Source organism: Zeugodacus cucurbitae, unplaced genomic scaffold (genome assembly GCF_028554725.1).
Source record: "Zeugodacus cucurbitae isolate PBARC_wt_2022May unplaced genomic scaffold, idZeuCucr1.2 ctg00000223.1, whole genome shotgun sequence".
Taxonomy (NCBI): domain Eukaryota; kingdom Metazoa; phylum Arthropoda; class Insecta; order Diptera; family Tephritidae; genus Zeugodacus; species Zeugodacus cucurbitae.
This window is the reverse complement of record NW_026530862.1, coordinates 1-20,904: the sequence shown is the minus strand read 5'-3', so window position 1 is coordinate 20,904 and position 20,904 is coordinate 1. Positions and strand designations below refer to the sequence as shown.

The 20,904-nt window shown below is 36.4% G+C and overlaps 8 protein-coding genes across 9 annotated transcripts; all 8 read right to left on the bottom strand.

The window, feature by feature from the left end:
- Positions 1 to 308: 308 nt before the first annotated feature.
- Positions 309 to 1,588, bottom strand: LOC128924030 (glutamate dehydrogenase, mitochondrial-like). The gene is made up of 3 exons (XM_054235878.1): positions 1,530 to 1,588; positions 1,077 to 1,463; positions 309 to 1,005 (listed from the first exon to the last, which is right to left on the bottom strand). The coding sequence occupies exons 2-3, from the start codon at positions 1,455 to 1,457 to the stop codon at positions 781 to 783; spliced, it is 606 nt and encodes a 201-aa protein (XP_054091853.1). The 5' UTR covers positions 1,458 to 1,463; positions 1,530 to 1,588; the 3' UTR covers positions 309 to 780.
- Positions 1,551 to 3,042, bottom strand: LOC128924031 (glutamate dehydrogenase, mitochondrial-like). The gene is made up of 3 exons (XM_054235879.1): positions 2,846 to 3,042; positions 1,894 to 2,181; positions 1,551 to 1,833 (listed from the first exon to the last, which is right to left on the bottom strand). The coding sequence occupies exons 2-3, from the start codon at positions 2,165 to 2,167 to the stop codon at positions 1,586 to 1,588; spliced, it is 522 nt and encodes a 173-aa protein (XP_054091854.1). The 5' UTR covers positions 2,168 to 2,181; positions 2,846 to 3,042; the 3' UTR covers positions 1,551 to 1,585.
- Positions 3,043 to 3,830: 788 nt separating this feature from the next.
- Positions 3,831 to 6,228, bottom strand: LOC128924036 (glutamate dehydrogenase, mitochondrial-like). The gene is made up of 5 exons (XM_054235885.1): positions 6,029 to 6,228; positions 5,077 to 5,364; positions 4,711 to 5,015; positions 4,258 to 4,644; positions 3,831 to 4,186 (listed from the first exon to the last, which is right to left on the bottom strand). The coding sequence occupies exons 2-5, from the start codon at positions 5,348 to 5,350 to the stop codon at positions 3,962 to 3,964; spliced, it is 1,191 nt and encodes a 396-aa protein (XP_054091860.1). The 5' UTR covers positions 5,351 to 5,364; positions 6,029 to 6,228; the 3' UTR covers positions 3,831 to 3,961.
- Positions 6,229 to 6,697: 469 nt separating this feature from the next.
- Positions 6,698 to 9,399, bottom strand: LOC128924033 (glutamate dehydrogenase, mitochondrial-like). Its single transcript, XM_054235881.1, has 5 exons — positions 9,200 to 9,399; positions 8,248 to 8,535; positions 7,882 to 8,186; positions 7,442 to 7,828; positions 6,698 to 7,370 (listed from the first exon to the last, which is right to left on the bottom strand). Exons 2-5 carry the CDS (start codon positions 8,519 to 8,521, stop codon positions 7,146 to 7,148), a joined length of 1,191 nt encoding a protein of 396 aa, XP_054091856.1. The 5' UTR covers positions 8,522 to 8,535; positions 9,200 to 9,399; the 3' UTR covers positions 6,698 to 7,145.
- A 446-nt stretch (positions 9,400 to 9,845) lies between these two features.
- Positions 9,846 to 12,583, bottom strand: LOC128924029 (glutamate dehydrogenase, mitochondrial-like). The gene is made up of 5 exons (XM_054235877.1): positions 12,384 to 12,583; positions 11,432 to 11,719; positions 11,066 to 11,370; positions 10,613 to 10,999; positions 9,846 to 10,541 (listed from the first exon to the last, which is right to left on the bottom strand). The coding sequence occupies exons 2-5, from the start codon at positions 11,703 to 11,705 to the stop codon at positions 10,317 to 10,319; spliced, it is 1,191 nt and encodes a 396-aa protein (XP_054091852.1). The 5' UTR covers positions 11,706 to 11,719; positions 12,384 to 12,583; the 3' UTR covers positions 9,846 to 10,316.
- A 787-nt stretch (positions 12,584 to 13,370) lies between these two features.
- Positions 13,371 to 15,765, bottom strand: LOC128924035 (glutamate dehydrogenase, mitochondrial-like). 2 transcript variants are annotated; one of them, XM_054235883.1, is made up of 5 exons: positions 15,569 to 15,765; positions 14,617 to 14,904; positions 14,251 to 14,555; positions 13,798 to 14,184; positions 13,371 to 13,726 (listed from the first exon to the last, which is right to left on the bottom strand). In XM_054235883.1, the coding sequence occupies exons 2-5, from the start codon at positions 14,888 to 14,890 to the stop codon at positions 13,502 to 13,504; spliced, it is 1,191 nt and encodes a 396-aa protein (XP_054091858.1). In that variant the 5' UTR covers positions 14,891 to 14,904; positions 15,569 to 15,765; the 3' UTR covers positions 13,371 to 13,501. The 2 variants fall into 2 exon arrangements, with proteins under 2 accessions (XP_054091858.1, XP_054091859.1); XM_054235884.1 differs by lacking the exon at positions 15,569 to 15,765 and adding an exon at positions 15,100 to 15,515.
- A 152-nt stretch (positions 15,766 to 15,917) lies between these two features.
- Positions 15,918 to 18,621, bottom strand: LOC128924032 (glutamate dehydrogenase, mitochondrial-like). Its single transcript, XM_054235880.1, has 5 exons — positions 18,422 to 18,621; positions 17,470 to 17,757; positions 17,104 to 17,408; positions 16,664 to 17,050; positions 15,918 to 16,592 (listed from the first exon to the last, which is right to left on the bottom strand). The coding sequence occupies exons 2-5, from the start codon at positions 17,741 to 17,743 to the stop codon at positions 16,368 to 16,370; spliced, it is 1,191 nt and encodes a 396-aa protein (XP_054091855.1). The 5' UTR covers positions 17,744 to 17,757; positions 18,422 to 18,621; the 3' UTR covers positions 15,918 to 16,367.
- Positions 18,622 to 19,013: 392 nt separating this feature from the next.
- Positions 19,014 to 20,872, bottom strand: LOC128924034 (glutamate dehydrogenase 2, mitochondrial-like). The gene is made up of 4 exons (XM_054235882.1): positions 20,652 to 20,872; positions 20,286 to 20,590; positions 19,833 to 20,219; positions 19,014 to 19,761 (listed from the first exon to the last, which is right to left on the bottom strand). Exons 1-4 carry the CDS (start codon positions 20,764 to 20,766, stop codon positions 19,537 to 19,539), a joined length of 1,032 nt encoding a protein of 343 aa, XP_054091857.1. The 5' UTR covers positions 20,767 to 20,872; the 3' UTR covers positions 19,014 to 19,536.
- Positions 20,873 to 20,904: the final 32 nt, after the last annotated feature.

Genomic DNA, 20,904 nt, shown 5'->3' with positions numbered 1-20,904 from the left:
ATTTTGGATTTTGGGGATCGTAAAAAATGACGAATAATGCATAATAACCCCTACCCACTTACTACGCTATTTTTGGTGCATTTGGTGGATGGATTTTTGGTACCATTCACCACTTTTTTGGTGCATTTTGGTGCATTTGATGCATTGACGCGTGGTGAAAACCCGATTTTTTCACGGCGCGCAAATGGGGTTATACAGGTCGTATGAGTACCATATTACCAAAAACAGAAAAACAGATATAAGGGTACCAAAAACAGAGGTAAGTGGGTAGGGGTTTTGTTTTTTAATTGTAAAACTGTTGCTGTCAAGAAGCCATTTTGTTTGTGTTTGTGTAAAGAAATATTTATTTAAAAATTGAAGAAAAATATACAAAAGGATATTACACTTTGGATCTTATAAATATATAAATGTAAAATGTGTAAAAATAAACAATCGCCTAGCGACTTCAGACGCATTCTGCAATTATTGCTGAGAAATGCCCTCCAATTCTAATGCTCGGAAAATCTTCGAAATCGAGTAAATAAAGGCGGCGGTGCGTAAATCATTGCAGTGGTGAATGCCACCAAAATTGGCGTAGTAAGTGGGTAGGGGTTTTTTTTTTTTAATTGTTAAACTGTTGCTGTCAAGAAGCCATTCTGTTTGTGTTTTTGTAAAGAAATATTTATTTAAAAATTTAAGAAAAATATACAAAAGGATATAACACTTTGGATCTTATAAATATATAAATGTAAAATTTGTAAAAATAAATAATCGCCAAGCGACTTCAGACGCATTCTGTAATTATTGTTGAGAAATGCCCTCCATTTCTAAGGCTCGGAAAATCTTAGAAATCGAGTAAATAAAGGCAGCGGTGCGTAAATCATTGCAGAGACCGAATTCATTGGCCACAATCTTAATGCCTGCCCCCGCAGTTTCCATAACTGTTTGTAGTCCTGCGTCTACAATATCCGCCTCCTTCGTACAGTCTCTTATGAGCTTTAACTTTTTGTTTGGCTTGAACTTATCCTAAATAAATAAATTAAAAAAATTCATATTAACAAATTAACTTATTTGCACGGTGGTCAAAGTTCACTTACCTCGCACTCATTCATGGAGTTAAAGATCTCGTTGATTATGGCTTTCTCGCGTTTAACATTCATTTTGCCATAAGATACATGATTGATATTCTTTAAGTACTCAAAGTAGGATACCGTTACACCGCCAGCATTGCAAAACAAATCCGGTATAATGAGTACATTCTTTTTACGTAATATTTCATCGGCAGCTGGCGTCGAAGGACCATTAGCGCCTTCTAAAATCATCTTGGCTTGTACACTGTTAGCATTTTCGACAGTGAGAACCTTTTGCGTAGAGCAAGGCATTAGTATATCGCATTTTTCACCCAACAAACTGCCCTCTTTTTCGGTGGCTTTGGTATAGCCCTTGATTGATTTATTATTTTTTGCATAATACTCCATTAAGTCCTAAGTATATGAAGAAAATTAAAAAAATATTATCATGGAGATATTTATTTTCAATACGCCACATACCTTTGGATCAATGCCATTCTCATTTACTAGAGACACGTCAAATTCTTGAACACCGATCAGTTTGCACCGGCTTCCACTACAAAAACGGATGCATGGGAACCAACATTGCCAAACCCTTGTACGATCACGGTTTTATCTTTCCAACCAGTCTTCCAGCCTAATAAATCCATCCAATCTTTATCCATAATAAAACATTCAGCCGCCTTAAATAGACCACGTCCCGTGGCGGCGGTGCGACCATTTATACCGCCTATTTCTACTCGCTTACCAGTCGTGATGGCCAATGCATCTACATCGTTATAGCCTAGAAGAACAATTTATTTGTCTATCAAGACGTTTTCTAATATTTCATAAAAAAAATTACCAAAAGTTTTAATATATTGATCCACCAACCAACTCATCTCGCGTTGGCTGGTATTCACATCTGGTGCCGGTACATCTATACCCGGACCTATCATATTGCGACGTAATAGCTCCATTGTATAGCGACGCGTAATTGTTTGCAATTCTTGTGCAGTATACTTCTTCGGGTCGATACGTATGCCACCCTTGGAACCACCAAACGGTACATTCACGCAAGCCGTCTTAAACGCCATCAGATAAGCCAAAGCGCGTATCTCATCGGCGTCGACGTCCATGGCAAAACGTATGCCTACAAAAGAGGAACGGATATTATCAGTCAGTTATATATATCATGCTAGACATCAGCAGTTGAAGCATTGAAAAGGAAGAACATTTTCTTGAAACACACAACTACATGCATATATTCTAGAAAATTCGTTGAGAAATTTTTTGAATATACCAGCTTTTCTAGAAAAATAATAGCCAATAATATAATTGAACCCACCGCCTTTGAGTGGTAATCTGTGTCTAGTGTGGTGTGCGCGATAGCCGGTGATTAGCTCGTAATTGCCATCACTTCTTATTATAGGGAAGGTAACTTCCAATAGATTTGTAGTGCAGCCCATCAATTTAAGCATGGCGGAAACACGTTGTTCACGCTGTTCCTTCTTCATGTAAGGATACTTTTCCAGCTCCTTTATCATCATCGGCTCCATTAGCTGAGCGGCCGAGTGATAATAATACTCAACCATGTGTGCAAATGGTGGGTCTTTGTCTTTATTGATTTTTTCCAAATGCTTGGGCATCACGTGCTTTTCACGCGTAGCTCCAAGTCCGGTCCAGTTTAAAACTGTCTTCGATAGTGAAGATCGTAAAAGTTTACCATTTAAAAGGAAGGACATATTGCCTTGCGATAATGCAATCCCAGTTATGATTTTTTTTGTGTGTTTTTGTAAGAAATTTTTTGCACTCACTTTTTCGGCAATTATTTTGGTATCCGCTGATTTTGTTGTATATTGTATATATACAATTGTATTACGAATATATAAATATTCCACAATATTCAGTAAGAAAATATTTTTTGTTTATTTATTATTTGCGTCAGGTTTTTTTTGTAATTATTTTCTTCGAGAACAAATTCAAATCGCTCCGTTCAACACAACTGTTCTTATGAAAATCTCAATATCAACTGAACTGAGAAAAATAAATTTGACAATATTGACTGTTTATGTTTTGAAGTTTTGATTTTTTCTGTTGAAAATATGTTAATGTTAATGTTTTTTTAATGTTAATTATTTTATTCTGGCAAAAATTTTGGATTTTGGGGATCGTAAAAAATGACGAATAATGCATAATAACCCCTACCCACTTACTACGCTATTTTTGGTGCATTTGGTGGATGGATTTTTGGTACCATTCACCACTTTTTTGGTGCATTTTGGTGCATTTGATGCATTGACGCGTGGTGAAAACCCGATTTTTTCACGGCGCGCAAATGGGGTTATACAGGTCGTATGAGTACCATATTACCAAAAACAGAAAAACAGATATAAGGGTACCAAAAACAGAGGTAAGTGGGTAGGGGTTTTGTTTTTTAATTGTAAAACTGTTGCTGTCAAGAAGCCATTTTGTTTGTGTTTGTGTAAAGAAATATTTATTTAAAAATTGAAGAAAAATATACAAAAGGATATTACACTTTGGATCTTATAAATATATAAATGTAAAATGTGTAAAAATAAACAATCGCCTAGCGACTTCAGACGCATTCTGCAATTATTGCTGAGAAATGCCCTCCAATTCTAATGCTCGGAAAATCTTCGAAATCGAGTAAATAAAGGCGGCGGTGCGTAAATCATTGCAGTGGTGAATGCCACCAAAATTGGAGTAGTAAGTGGGTAGGGGTTTTTTTTTTTAATTGTTAAACTGTTGCTGTCAAGAAGCCATTCTGTTTGTGTTTTTGTAAAGAAATATTTATTTAAAAATTTAAGAAAAATATACAAAAGGATATAACACTTTGGATCTTATAAATATATAAATGTAAAATTTGTAAAAATAAATAATCGCCAAGCGACTTCAGACGCATTCTGTAATTATTGTTGAGAAATGCCCTCCATTTCTAAGGCTCGGAAAATCTTAGAAATCGAGTAAATAAAGGCAGCGGTGCGTAAATCATTGCAGAGACCGAATTCATTGGCCACAATCTTAATGCCTGCCCCCGCAGTTTCCATAACTGTTTGTAGTCCTGCGTCTACAATATCCGCCTCCTTCGTACAGTCTCTTATGAGCTTTAACTTTTTGTTTGGCTTGAACTTATCCTAAATAAATAAATTAAAAAAATTCATATTAACAAATTAACTTATTTGCACGGTGGTCAAAGTTCACTTACCTCGCACTCATTCATGGAGTTAAAGATCTCGTTGATTATGGCTTTCTCGCGTTTAACATTCATTTTGCCATAAGATACATGATTGATATTCTTTAAGTACTCAAAGTAGGATACCGTTACACCGCCAGCATTGCAAAACAAATCCGGTATAATGAGTACATTCTTTTTACGTAATATTTCATCGGCAGCTGGCGTCGAAGGACCATTAGCGCCTTCTAAAATCATCTTGGCTTGTACACTGTTAGCATTTTCGACAGTGAGAACCTTTTGCGTAGAGCAAGGCATTAGTATATCGCATTTTTCACCCAACAAACTGCCCTCTTTTTCGGTGGCTTTGGTATAGCCCTTGATTGATTTATTATTTTTTGCATAATACTCCATTAAGTCCTAAGTATATGAAGAAAATTAAAAAAATATTATCATGGAGATATTTATTTTCAATACGCCACATACCTTTGGATCAATGCCATTCTCATTTACTAGAGACACGTCAAATTCTTGAACACCGATCAGTTTGGCACCGGCTTCCACTACAAAAACGGATGCATGGGAACCGACATTGCCAAACCCTTGTACGATCACGGTTTTATCTTTCCAACCAGTCTTCCAGCCTAATAAATCCATCCAATCTTTATCCATAATAAAACATTCAGCCGCCTTAAATAGACCACGTCCCGTGGCGGCGGTGCGACCATTTATACCGCCTATTTCTACTGGCTTACCAGTCGTGATGGCCAATGCATCTACATCGTTATAGCCTAGAAGAACAATTTATTTGTCTATCAAGACGTTTTCTAATATTTCATAAAAAAAAATTACCAAAAGTTTTAATATATTGATCCACCAACCAACTCATCTCGCGTTGGCTGGTATTCACATCTGGTGCCGGTACATCTATACCCGGACCTATCATATTGCGACGTAATAGCTCCATTGTATAGCGACGCGTAATTGTTTGCAATTCTTGTGCAGTATACTTCTTCGGGTCGATACGTATGCCACCCTTGGAACCACCAAACGGTACATTCACGCAAGCCGTCTTAAACGCCATCAGATAAGCCAAAGCGCGTATCTCATCGGCGTCGACGTCCATGGCAAAACGTATGCCTACAAAAGAGGAACGGATATTATCAGTCAGTTATATATATCATGCTAGACATCAGCAGTTGAAGCATTGAAAAGGAAGAACATTTTCTTGAAACACACAACTACATGCATATATTCTAGAAAATTCGTTGAGAAATTTTTTGAATATACCAGCTTTTCTAGAAAAATAATAGCCAATAATATAATTGAACCCACCGCCTTTGAGTGGTAATCTGTGTCTAGTGTGGTGTGCGCGATAGCCGGTGATTAGCTCGTAATTGCCATCACTTCTTATTATAGGGAAGGTAACTTCCAATAGATTTGTAGTGCAGCCCATCAATTTAAGCATGGCGGAAACACGTTGTTCACGCTGTTCCTTCTTCATGTAAGGATACTTTTCCAGCTCCTTTATCATCATCGGCTCCATTAGCTGAGCGGCCGAGTGATAATAATACTCAACCATGTGTGCAAATGGTGGGTCTTTGTCTTTATTGATTTTTTCCAAATGCTTGGGCATCACGTGCTTTTCACGCGTAGCTCCAAGTCCGGTCCAGTTTAAAACTGTCTTCGATAGTGAAGATCGTAAAAGTTTACCATTTAAAAGGAAGGACATATTGCCTTGCGATAATGCAATCCCAGTTATGATTTTTTTTGTGTGTTTTTGTAAGAAATTTTTTGCACTCACTTTTTCGGCAATTATTTTGGTATCCGCTGATTTTGTTGTATATTGTATATATACAATTGTATTACGAATATATAAATATTCCACAATATTCAGTAAGAAAATATTTTTTGTTTATTTATTATTTGCGTCAGGTTTTTTTTTGTAATTATTTTCTTCGAGAACAAATTCAAATCGCTCCGTTCAACACAACTGTTCTTATGAAAATCTCAATATCAACTGAACTGAGAAAAATAAATTTGACAATATTGACTGTTTATGTTTTGAAGTTTTGATTTTTTCTGTTGAAAATATGTTAATGTTAATGTTTTTTTAATGTTAATTATTTTATTCTGGCAAAAATTTTGGATTTTGGGGATCGTAAAAAATGACGAATAATGCATAATAACCCCTACCCACTTACTACGCTATTTTTGGTGCATTTGGTGGATGGATTTTTGGTACCATTCACCACTTTTTTGGTGCATTTTGGTGCATTTGATGCATTGGCGCGTGGTGAAAAACCGATTTTTTCACGGCGCGCAAATGGGGTTATACAGGTCGTATGAGTACCATATTACCAAAAACAGAAAAACAGATATAAGGGTACCAAAAACAGAGGTAAGTGGGTAGGGGTTTTGTTTTTTAATTGTAAAACTGTTGCTGTCAAGAAGCCATTTTGTTTGTGTTTGTGTAAAGAAATATTTATTTAAAAATTGAAGAAAAATATACAAAAGGATATTACACTTTCGATCTTATAAATATATAAATGTAAAATGTGTAAAAATAAACAATCGCCTAGCGACTTCAGACGCATTCTGCAATTATTGCTGAGAAATGCCCTCCAATTCTAATGCTCGGAAAATCTTCGAAATCGAGTAAATAAAGGCGGCGGTGCGTAAATCATTGCAGTGGTGAATGCCACCAAAATTGGCGTAGTAAGTGGGTAGGGGTTTTTTTTTTTAATTGTTAAACTGTTGCTGTCAAGAAGCCATTCTGTTTGTGTTTTTGTAAAGAAATATTTATTTAAAAATTTAAGAAAAATATACAAAAGGATATAACACTTTGGATCTTATAAATATATAAATGTAAAATTTGTAAAAATAAATAATCGCCAAGCGACTTCAGACGCATTCTGTAATTATTGTTGAGAAATGCCCTCCATTTCTAAGGCTCGGAAAATCTTAGAAATCGAGTAAATAAAGGCAGCGGTGCGTAAATCATTGCAGAGACCGAATTCATTGGCCACAATCTTAATGCCTGCCCCCGCAGTTTCCATAACTGTTTGTAGTCCTGCGTCTACAATATCCGCCTCCTTCGTACAGTCTCTTATGAGCTTTAACTTTTTGTTTGGCTTGAACTTATCCTAAATAAATAAATTAAAAAAATTCATATTAACAAATTAACTTATTTGCACGGTGGTCAAAGTTCACTTACCTCGCACTCATTCATGGAGTTAAAGATCTCGTTGATTATGGCTTTCTCGCGTTTAACATTCATTTTGCCATAAGATACATGATTGATATTCTTTAAGTACTCAAAGTAGGATACCGTTACACCGCCAGCATTGCAAAACAAATCCGGTATAATGAGTACATTCTTTTTACGTAATATTTCATCGGCAGCTGGCGTCGAAGGACCATTAGCGCCTTCTAAAATCATCTTGGCTTGTACACTGTTAGCATTTTCGACAGTGAGAACCTTTTGCGTAGAGCAAGGCATTAGTATATCGCATTTTTCACCCAACAAACTGCCCTCTTTTTCGGTGGCTTTGGTATAGCCCTTGATTGATTTATTATTTTTTGCATAATACTCCATTAAGTCCTAAGTATATGAAGAAAATTAAAAAAGATATTTATTTTCAATACGCCACATACCTTTGGATCAATGCCATTCTCATTTACTAGAGACACGTCAAATTCTTGAACACCGATCAGTTTGGCACCGGCTTCCACTACAAAAACGGATGCATGGGAACCGACATTGCCAAACCCTTGTACGATCACGGTTTTATCTTTCCAACCAGTCTTCCAGCCTAATAAATCCATCCAATCTTTATCCATAATAAAACATTCAGCCGCCTTAAATAGACCACGTCCCGTGGCGGCGGTGCGACCATTTATACCGCCTATTTCTACTGGCTTACCAGTCGTGATGGCCAATGCATCTACATCGTTATAGCCTAGAAGAACAATTTATTTGTCTATCAAGACGTTTTCTAATATTTCATAAAAAAAAATTACCAAAAGTTTTAATATATTGATCCACCAACCAACTCATCTCGCGTTGGCTGGTATTCACATCTGGTGCCGGTACATCTATACCCGGACCTATCATATTGCGACGTAATAGCTCCATTGTATAGCGACGCGTAATTGTTTGCAATTCGTGTGCAGTATACTTCTTCGGGTCGATACGTATGCCACCCTTGGAACCACCAAACGGTACATTCACGCAAGCCGTCTTAAACGCCATCAGATAAGCCAAAGCGCGTATCTCATCGGCGTCGACGTCCATGGCAAAACGTATGCCTACAAAAGAGGAACGGATATTATCAGTCAGTTATATATATCATGCTAGACATCAGCAGTTGAAGCATTGAAAAGGAAGAACATTTTCTTGAAACACACAACTACATGCATATATTCTAGAAAATTCGTTGAGAAATTTTTTGAATATACCAGCTTTTCTAGAAAAATAATAGCCAATAATATAATTGAACCCACCGCCTTTGAGTGGTAATCTGTGTCTAGTGTGGTGTGCGCGATAGCCGGTGATTAGCTCGTAATTGCCATCACTTCTTATTATAGGGAAGGTAACTTCCAATAGATTTGTAGTGCAGCCCATCAATTTAAGCATGGCGGAAACACGTTGTTCACGCTGTTCCTTCTTCATGTAAGGATACTTTTCCAGCTCCTTTATCATCATCGGCTCCATTAGCTGAGCGGCCGAGTGATAATAATACTCAACCATGTGTGCAAATGGTGGGTCTTTGTCTTTATTGATTTTTTCCAAATGCTTGGGCATCACGTGCTTTTCACGCGTAGCTCCAAGTCCGGTCCAGTTTAAAACTGTCTTCGATAGTGAAGATCGTAAAAGTTTACCATTTAAAAGGAAGGACATATTGCCTTGCGATAATGCAATCCCAGTTATGATTTTTTTTGTGTGTTTTTGTAAGAAATTTTTTGCACTCACTTTTTCGGCAATTATTTTGGTATCCGCTGATTTTGTTGTATATTGTATATATACAATTGTATTACGAATATATAAATATTCCACAATATTCAGTAAGAAAATATTTTTTGTTTATTTATTATTTGCGTCAGGTTTTTTTTTGTAATTATTTTCTTCGAGAACAAATTCAAATCGCTCCGTTCAACACAACTGTTCTTATGAAAATCTCAATATCAACTGAACTGAGAAAAATAAATTTGACAATATTGACTGTTTATGTTTTGAAGTTTTGATTTTTTCTGTTGAAAATATGTTAATGTTAATGTTTTTTTAATGTTAATTATTTTATTCTGGCAAAAATTTTGGATTTTGGGGATCGTAAAAAATGACGAATAATGCATAATAACCCCTACCCACTTACTACGCTATTTTTGGTGCATTTGGTGGATGGATTTTTGGTACCATTCACCACTTTTTTGGTGCATTTTGGTGCATTTGATGCATTGGCGCGTGGTGAAAAACCGATTTTTTCACGGCGCGCAAATGGGGTTATACAGGTCGTATGAGTACCATATTACCAAAAACAGAAAAACAGATATAAGGGTACCAAAAACAGAGGTAAGTGGGTAGGGGTTTTGTTTTTTAATTGTAAAACTGTTGCTGTCAAGAAGCCATTTTGTTTGTGTTTGTGTAAAGAAATATTTATTTAAAAATTGAAGAAAAATATACAAAAGGATATTACACTTTGGATCTTATAAATATATAAATGTAAAATGTGTAAAAATAAACAATCGCCTAGCGACTTCAGACGCATTCTGCAATTATTGCTGAGAAATGCCCTCCAATTCTAATGCTCGGAAAATCTTCGAAATCGAGTAAATAAAGGCGGCGGTGCGTAAATCATTGCAGTGGTGAATGCCACCAAAATTGGCGTAGTAAGTGGGTAGGGGTTTTTTTTTTTAATTGTTAAACTGTTGCTGTCAAGAAGCCATTCTGTTTGTGTTTTTGTAAAGAAATATTTATTTAAAAATTTAAGAAAAATATACAAAAGGATATAACACTTTGGATCTTATAAATATATAAATGTAAAATTTGTAAAAATAAATAATCGCCAAGCGACTTCAGACGCATTCTGTAATTATTGTTGAGAAATGCCCTCCATTTCTAAGGCTCGGAAAATCTTAGAAATCGAGTAAATAAAGGCAGCGGTGCGTAAATCATTGCAGAGACCGAATTCATTGGCCACAATCTTAATGCCTGCCCCCGCAGTTTCCATAACTGTTTGTAGTCCTGCGTCTACAATATCCGCCTCCTTCGTACAGTCTCTTATGAGCTTAAACTTTTTGTTTGGCTTGAACTTATCCTAAATAAATAAATTAAAAAAATTCATATTAACAAATTAACTTATTTGCACGGTGGTCAAAGTTCACTTACCTCGCACTCATTCATGGAGTTAAAGATCTCGTTGATTATGGCTTTCTCGCGTTTAACATTCATTTTGCCATAAGATACATGATTGATATTCTTTAAGTACTCAAAGTAGGATACCGTTACACCGCCAGCATTGCAAAACAAATCCGGTATAATGAGTACATTCTTTTTACGTAATATTTCATCGGCAGCTGGCGTCGAAGGACCATTAGCGCCTTCTAAAATCATCTTGGCTTGTACACTGTTAGCATTTTCGACAGTGAGAACCTTTTGCGTAGAGCAAGGCATTAGTATATCGCATTTTTCACCCAACAAACTGCCCTCTTTTTCGGTGGCTTTGGTATAGCCCTTGATTGATTTATTATTTTTTGCATAATACTCCATTAAGTCCTAAGTATATGAAGAAAATTAAAAAAATATTATCATGGAGATATTTATTTTCAATACGCCACATACCTTTGGATCAATGCCATTCTCATTTACTAGAGACACGTCAAATTCTTGAACACCGATCAGTTTGGCACCGGCTTCCACTACAAAAACGGATGCATGGGAACCGACATTGCCAAACCCTTGTACGATCACGGTTTTATCTTTCCAACCAGTCTTCCAGCCTAATAAATCCATCCAATCTTTATCCATAATAAAACATTCAGCCGCCTTAAATAGACCACGTCCCGTGGCGGCGGTGCGACCATTTATACCGCCTATTTCTACTGGCTTACCAGTCGTGATGGCCAATGCATCTACATCGTTATAGCCTAGAAGAACAATTTATTTGTCTATCAAGACGTTTTCTAATATTTCATAAAAAAAAATTACCAAAAGTTTTAATATATTGATCCACCAACCAACTCATCTCGCGTTGGCTGGTATTCACATCTGGTGCCGGTACATCTATACCCGGACCTATCATATTGCGACGTAATAGCTCCATTGTATAGCGACGCGTAATTGTTTGCAATTCTTGTGCAGTATACTTCTTCGGGTCGATACGTATGCCACCCTTGGAACCACCAAACGGTACATTCACGCAAGCCGTCTTAAACGCCATCAGATAAGCCAAAGCGCGTATCTCATCGGCGTCGACGTCCATGGCAAAACGTATGCCTACAAAAGAGGAACGGATATTATCAGTCAGTTATATATATCATGCTAGACATCAGCAGTTGAAGCATTGAAAAGGAAGAACATTTTCTTGAAACACACAACTACATGCATATATTCTAGAAAATTCGTTGAGAAATTTTTTGAATATACCAGCTTTTCTAGAAAAATAATAGCCAATAATATAATTGAACCCACCGCCTTTGAGTGGTAATCTGTGTCTAGTGTGGTGTGCGCGATAGCCGGTGATTAGCTCGTAATTGCCATCACTTCTTATTATAGGGAAGGTAACTTCCAATAGATTTGTAGTGCAGCCCATCAATTTAAGCATGGCGGAAACACGTTGTTCACGCTGTTCCTTCTTCATGTAAGGATACTTTTCCAGCTCCTTTATCATCATCGGCTCCATTAGCTGAGCGGCCGAGTGATAATAATACTCAACCATGTGTGCAAATGGTGGGTCTTTGTCTTTATTGATTTTTTCCAAATGCTTGGGCATCACGTGCTTTTCACGCGTAGCTCCAAGTCCGGTCCAGTTTAAAACTGTCTTCGATAGTGAAGATCGTAAAAGTTTACCATTTAAAAGGAAGGACATATTGCCTTGCGATAATGCAATCCCAGTTATGATTTTTTTTGTGTGTTTTTGTAAGAAATTTTTTGCACTCACTTTTTCGGCAATTATTTTGGTATCCGCTGATTTTGTTGTATATTGTATATATACAATTGTATTACGAATATATAAATATTCCACAATATTCAGTAAGAAAATATTTTTTGTTTATTTATTATTTGCGTCAGGTTTTTTTTTGTAATTATTTTCTTCGAGAACAAATTCAAATCGCTCCGTTCAACACAACTGTTCTTATGAAAATCTCAATATCAACTGAACTGAGAAAAATAAATTTGACAATATTGACTGTTTATGTTTTGAAGTTTTGATTTTTTCTGTTGAAAATATGTTAATGTTAATGTTTTTTTAATGTTAATTATTTTATTCTGGCAAAAATTTTGGATTTTGGGGATCGTAAAAAATGACGAATAATGCATAATAACCCCTACCCACTTACTACGCTATTTTTGGTGCATTTTGTGGATGGATTTTTGGTACCATTCACCACTTTTTTGGTGCATTTTGGTGCATTTGATGCATTGACGCGTGGTGAAAACCCGATTTTTTCACGGCGCGCAAATGGGGTTATACAGGTCGTATGAGTACCATATTACCAAAAACAGAAAAACAGATATAAGGGTACCAAAAACAGAGGTAAGTGGGTAGGGGTTTTGTTTTTTAATTTTAAAACTGTTGCTGTCAAGAAGCCATTTTGTTTGTGTTTGTGTAAAGAAATATTTATTTAAAAATTGAAGAAAAATATACAAAAGGATATTACACTTTCGATCTTATAAATATATAAATGTAAAATGTGTAAAAATAAACAATCGCCTAGCGACTTCAGACGCATTCTGCAATTATTGCTGAGAAATGCCCTCCAATTCTAATGCTTGGAAAATCTTCGAAATCGAGTAAATAAAGGCGGCGGTGCGTAAATCATTGCAGTGGTGAATGCCACCAAAATTGGCGTAGTAAGTGGGTAGGGGTTTTTTTTTTTTAATTGTTAAACTGTTGCTGTCAAGAAGCCATTCTGTTTGTGTTTTTGTAAAGAAATATTTATTTAAAAATTTAAGAAAAATATACAAAAGGATATAACACTTTGGATCTTATAAATATATAAATGTAAAATTTGTAAAAATAAATAATCGCCAAGCGACTTCAGACGCATTCTGTAATTATTGTTGAGAAATGCCCTCCATTTCTAAGGCTCGGAAAATCTTAGAAATCGAGTAAATAAAGGCAGCGGTGCGTAAATCATTGCAGAGACCGAATTCATTGGCCACAATCTTAATGCCTGCCCCCGCAGTTTCCATAACTGTTTGTAGTCCTGCGTCTACAATATCCGCCTCCTTCGTACAGTCTCTTATGAGCTTTAACTTTTTGTTTGGCTTGAACTTATCCTAAATAAATAAATTAAAAAAATTCATATTAACAAATTAACTTATTTGCACGGTGGTCAAAGTTCACTTACCTCGCACTCATTCATGGAGTTAAAGATCTCGTTGATTATGGCTTTCTCGCGTTTAACATTCATTTTGCCATAAGATACATGATTGATATTCTTTAAGTACTCAAAGTAGGATACCGTTACACCGCCAGCATTGCAAAACAAATCCGGTATAATGAGTACATTCTTTTTACGTAATATTTCATCGGCAGCTGGCGTCGAAGGACCATTAGCGCCTTCTAAAATCATCTTGGCTTGTACACTGTTAGCATTTTCGACAGTGAGAACCTTTTGCGTAGAGCAAGGCATTAGTATATCGCATTTTTCACCCAACAAACTGCCCTCTTTTTCGGTGGCTTTGGTATAGCCCTTGATTGATTTATTATTTTTTGCATAATACTCCATTAAGTCCTAAGTATATGAAGAAAATTAAAAAAATATTATCATGGAGATATTTATTTTCAATACGCCACATACCTTTGGATCAATGCCATTCTCATTTACTAGAGACACGTCAAATTCTTGAACACCGATCAGTTTGGCACCGGCTTCCACTACAAAAACGGATGCATGGGAACCGACATTGCCAAACCCTTGTACGATCACGGTTTTATCTTTCCAACCAGTCTTCCAGCCTAATAAATCCATCCAATCTTTATCCATAATAAAACATTCAGCCGCCTTAAATAGACCACGTCCCGTGGCGGCGGTGCGACCATTTATACCGCCTATTTCTACTGGCTTACCAGTCGTGATGGCCAATGCATCTACATCGTTATAGCCTAGAAGAACAATTTATTTGTCTATCAAGACGTTTTCTAATATTTCATAAAAAAAAATTACCAAAAGTTTTAATATATTGATCCACCAACCAACTCATCTCGCGTTGGCTGGTATTCACATCTGGTGCCGGTACATCTATACCCGGACCTATCATATTGCGACGTAATAGCTCCATTGTATAGCGACGCGTAATTGTTTGCAATTCTTGTGCAGTATACTTCTTCGGGTCGATGCGTATGCCACCCTTGGAACCACCAAACGGTACATTCACGCAAGCCGTCTTAAACGCCATCAGATAAGCCAAAGCGCGTATCTCATCGGCGTCGACGTCCATGGCAAAACGTATGCCTACAAAAGAGGAACGGATATTATCAGTCAGTTATATATATCATGCTAGACATCAGCAGTTGAAGCATTGAAAAGGAAGAACATTTTCTTGAAACACACAACTACATGCATATATTCTAGAAAATTCGTTGAGAAATTTTTTGAATATACCAGCTTTTCTAGAAAAACAATAGCCAATAATATAATTGAACCCACCGCCTTTGAGTGGTAATCTGTGTCTAGTGTGGTGTGCGCGATAGCCGGTGATTAGCTCGTAATTGCCATCACTTCTTATTATAGGGAAGGTAACTTCCAATAGATTTGTAGTGCAGCCCATCAATTTAAGCATGGCGGAAACACGTTGTTCACGCTGTTCCTTCTTCATGTAAGGATACTTTTCCAGCTCCTTTATCATCATCGGCTCCATTAGCTGAGCGGCCGAGTGATAATAATACTCAACCATGTGTGCAAATGGTGGGTCTTTGTCTTTATTGATTTTTTCCAAATGCTTGGGCATCACGTGCTTTTCACGCGTAGCTCCAAGTCCGGTCCAGTTTAAAACTGTCTTCGATAGTGAAGATCGTAAAAGTTTACCATTTAAAAGGAAGGACATATTGCCTTGCGATAATGCAATCCCAGTTATGATTTTTTTTGTGTGTTTTTGTAAGAAATTTTTTGCACTCACTTTTTCGGCAATTATTTTGGTATCCGCTGATTTTGTTGTATATTGTATATATACAATTGTATTACGAATATATAAATATTCCACAATATTCAGTAAGAAAATATTTTTTGTTTATTTATTATTTGCGTCAGGTTTTTTTTGTAATTATTTTCTTCGAGAACAAATTCAAATCGCTCCGTTCAACACAACTGTTCTTATGAAAATCTCAATATCAACTGAACTGAGAAAAATAAATTTGACAATATTGACTGTTTATGTTTTGAAGTTTTGATTTTTTCTGTTGAAAATATGTTAATGTTAATGTTTTTTTAATGTTAATTATTTTATTCTGGCAAAAATTTTGGATTTTGGGGATCGTAAAAAATGACGAATAATGCATAATAACCCCTACCCACTTACTACGCTATTTTTGGTGCATTTGGTGGATGGATTTTTGGTACCATTCACCACTTTTTTGGTGCATTTTGGTGCATTTGATGCATTGACGCGTGGTGAAAACCCGATTTTTTCACGGCGCGCAAATGGGGTTATACAGGTCGTATGAGTACCATATTACCAAAAACAGAAAAACAGATATAAGGGTACCAAAAACAGAGGTAAGTGGGTAGGGGTTTTGTTTTTTAATTGTAAAACTGTTGCTGTCAAGAAGCCATTTTGTTTGTGTTTGTGTAAAGAAATATTTATTTAAAAATTGAAGAAAAATATACAAAAGGATATTACACTTTGGATCTTATAAATATATAAATGTAAAATGTGTAAAAATAAACAATCGCCTAGCGACTTCAGACGCATTCTGCAATTATTGCTGAGAAATGCCCTTCAATTCTAATGCTCGGAAAATCTTAGAAATCGAGTAAATAAAGGCAGCGGTGCGTAAATCATTGCAGAGACCGAATTCATTGGCCACAATCTTAATGCCTGCCCCCGCAGTTTCCATAACTGTTTGTAGTCCTGCGTCTACAATATCCGCCTCCTTCGTACAGTCTCTTATGAGCTTTAACTTTTTGTTTGGCTTGAACTTATCCTAAATAAATAAATTAAAAAAATTCATATTAACAAATTAACTTATTTGCACGGTGGTCAAAGTTCACTTACCTCGCACTCATTCATGGAGTTAAAGATCTCGTTGATTATGGCTTTCTCGCGTTTAACATTCATTTTGCCATAAGATACATGATTGATATTCTTTAAGTACTCAAAGTAGGATACCGTTACACCGCCAGCATTGCAAAACAAATCCGGTATAATGAGTACATTCTTTTTACGTAATATTTCATCGGCAGCTGGCGTCGAAGGACCATTAGCGCCTTCTAAAATCATCTTGGCTTGTACACTGTTAGCATTTTCGACAGTGAGAACCTTTTGCGTAGAGCAAGGCATTAGTATATCGCATTTTTCACCCAACAAACTGCCCTCTTTTTCGGTGGCTTTGGTATAGCCCTTGATTGATTTATTATTTTTTGCATAATACTCCATTAAGTCCTAAGTATATGAAGAAAATTAAAAAAGATATTTATTTTCAATACGCCACATACCTTTGGATCAATGCCATTCTCATTTACTAGAGACACGTCAAATTCTTGAACACCGATCAGTTTGGCACCGGCTTCCACTACAAAAACGGATGCATGGGAACCGACATTGCCAAACCCTTGTACGATCACGGTTTTATCTTTCCAACCAGTCTTCCAGCCTAATAAATCCATCCAATCTTTATCCATAATAAAACATTCAGCCGCCTTAAATAGACCACGTCCCGTGGCGGCGGTGCGACCATTTATACCGCCTATTTCTACTGGCTTACCAGTCGTGATGGCCAATGCATCTACATCGTTATAGCCTAGAAGAACAATTTATTTGTCTATCAAGACGTTTTCTAATATTTCATAAAAAAAAATTACCAAAAGTTTTAATATATTGATCCACCAACCAACTCATCTCGCGTTGGCTGGTATTCACATCTGGTGCCGGTACATCTATACCCGGACCTATCATATTGCGACGTAATAGCTCCATTGTATAGCGACGCGTAATTGTTTGCAATTCGTGTGCAGTATACTTCTTCGGGTCGATACGTATGCCACCCTTGGAACCACCAAACGGTACATTCACGCAAGCCGTCTTAAACGCCATCAGATAAGCCAAAGCGCGTATCTCATCGGCGTCGACGTCCATGGCAAAACGTATGCCTACAAAAGAGGAACGGATATTATCAGTCAGTTATATATATCATGCTAGACATCAGCAGTTGAAGCATTGAAAAGGAAGAACATTTTCTTGAAACACACAACTACATGCATATATTCTAGAAAATTCGTTGAGAAATTTTTTGAATATACCAGCTTTTCTAGAAAAATAATAGCCAATAATATAATTGAACCCACCGCCTTTGAGTGGTAATCTGTGTCTAGTGTGGTGTGCGCGATAGCCGGTGATTAGCTCGTAATTGCCATCACTTCTTATTATAGGGAAGGTAACTTCCAATAGATTTGTAGTGCAGCCCATCAATTTAAGCATGGCGGAAACACGTTGTTCACGCTGTTCCTTCTTCATGTAAGGATACTTTTCCAGCTCCTTTATCATCATCGGCTCCATTAGCTGAGCGGCCGAGTGATAATAATACTCAACCATGTGTGCAAATGGTGGGTCTTTGTCTTTATTGATTTTTTCCAAATGCTTGGGCATCACGTGCTTTTCACGCGTAGCTCCAAGTCCGGTCCAGTTTAAAACTGTCTTCGATAGTGAAGATCGTAAAAGTTTACCATTTAAAAGGAAGGACATATTGCCTTGCGATAATGCAATCCCAGTTATGATTTTTTTTGTGTGTTTTTGTAAGAAATTTTTTGCACTCACTTTTTCGGCAATTATTTTGGTATCCGCTGATTTTGTTGTATATTGTATATATACAATTGTATTACGAATATATAAATATTCCACAATATTCAGTAAGAAAATATTTTTTGTTTATTTATTATTTGCGTCAGGTTTTTTTTTGTAATTATTTTCTTCGAGAACAAATTCAAATCGCTCCGTTCAACACAACTGTTCTTATGAAAATCTCAATATCAACTGAACTGAGAAAAATAAATTTGACAATATTGACTGTTTATGTTTTGAAGTTTTGATTTTTTCTGTTGAAAATATGTTAATGTTAATGTTTTTTTAATGTTAATTATTTTATTCTGGCAAAAATTTTGGATTTTGGGGATCGTAAAAAATGACGAATAATGCATAATAACCCCTACCCACTTACTACGCTATTTTTGGTGCATTTGGTGGATGGATTTTTGGTACCATTCACCACTTTTTTGGTGCATTTTGGTGCATTTGATGCATTGGCGCGTGGTGAAAAACCGATTTTTTCACGGCGCGCAAATGGGGTTATACAGGTCGTATGAGTACCATATTACCAAAAACAGAAAAACAGATATAAGGGTACCAAAAACAGAGGTAAGTGGGTAGGGGTTTTTTTTTTAATTGTTAAACTGTTGCTGTCAAGAAGCCATTCTGTTTGTGTTTTTGTAAAGAAATATTTATTTAAAAATTTAAGAAAAATATACAAAAGGATATTACACTTTGGATCTTATAAATATATAAATGTAAAATGTGTAAAAATAAACAATCGCCTAGCGACTTCAGACGCATTCTGCAATTATTGCTGAGAAATGCCCTCCAATTCTAATGCTCGGAAAATCTTCGAAATCGAGTAAATAAAGGCGGCGGTGCGTAAATCATTGCAGTGGTGAATGCCACCAAAATTGGCGTAGTAAGTGGGTAGGGGTTTTTTTTTTAATTGTTAAACTGTTGCTGTCAAGAAGCCATTCTGTTTGTGTTTTTGTAAAGAAATATTTATTTAAAAATTTAAGAAAAATATACAAAAGGATATTACACTTTGGATCTTATAAATATATAAATGTAAAATTTGTAAAAATAAATAATCGCCAAGCGACTTCAGACGCATTCTGTAATTATTGTTGAGAAATGCCCTCCATTTCTAAGGCTCGGAAAATCTTAGAAATCGAGTAAATAAAGGCAGCGGTGCGTAAATCATTGCAGAGACCGAATTCATTGGCCACAATCTTAATGCCTGCCCCCGCAGTTTCCATAACTGTTTGTAGTCCTGCGTCTACAATATCCGCCTCCTTCGTACAGTCTCTTATGAGCTTAAACTTTTTGTTTGGCTTGAACTTATCCTAAATAAATAAATTAAAAAAATTCATATTAACAAATTAACTTATTTGCACGGTGGTCAAAGTTCACTTACCTCGCACTCATTCATGGAGTTAAAGATCTCGTTGATTATGGCTTTCTCGCGTTTAACATTCATTTTGCCATAAGATACATGATTGATATTCTTTAAGTACTCAAAGTAGGATACCGTTACACCGCCAGCATTGCAAAACAAATCCGGTATAATGAGTACATTCTTTTTACGTAATATTTCATCGGCAGCTGGCGTCGAAGGACCATTAGCGCCTTCTAAAATCATCTTGGCTTGTACACTGTTAGCATTTTCGACAGTGAGAACCTTTTGCGTAGAGCAAGGCATTAGTATATCGCATTTTTCACCCAACAAACTGCCCTCTTTTTCGGTGGCTTTGGTATAGCCCTTGATTGATTTATTATTTTTTGCATAATACTCCATTAAGTCCTAAGTATATGAAGAAAATTAAAAAAATATTATCATGGAGATATTTATTTTCAATACGCCACATACCTTTGGATCAATGCCATTCTCATTTACTAGAGACACGTCAAATTCTTGAACACCGATCAGTTTGGCACCGGCTTCCACTACAAAAACGGATGCATGGGAACCGACATTGCCAAACCCTTGTACGATCACGGTTTTATCTTTCCAACCAGTCTTCCAGCCTAATAAATCCATCCAATCTTTATCCATAATAAAACATTCAGCCGCCTTAAATAGACCACGTCCCGTGGCGGCGGTGCGACCATTTATACCGCCTATTTCTACTGGCTTACCAGTCGTGATGGCCAATGCATCTACATCGTTATAGCCTAGAAGAACAATTTATTTGTCTATCAAGACGTTTTCTAATATTTCATAAAAAAAAATTACCAAAAGTTTTAATATATTGATCCACCAACCAACTCATCTCGCGTTGGCTGGTATTCACATCTGGTGCCGGTACATCTATACCCGGACCTATCATATTGCGACGTAATAGCTCCATTGTATAGCGACGCGTAATTGTTTGCAATTCTTGTGCAGTATACTTCTTCGGGTCGATACGTATGCCACCCTTGGAACCACCAAACGGTACATTCACGCAAGCCGTCTTAAACGCCATCAGATAAGCCAAAGCGCGTAT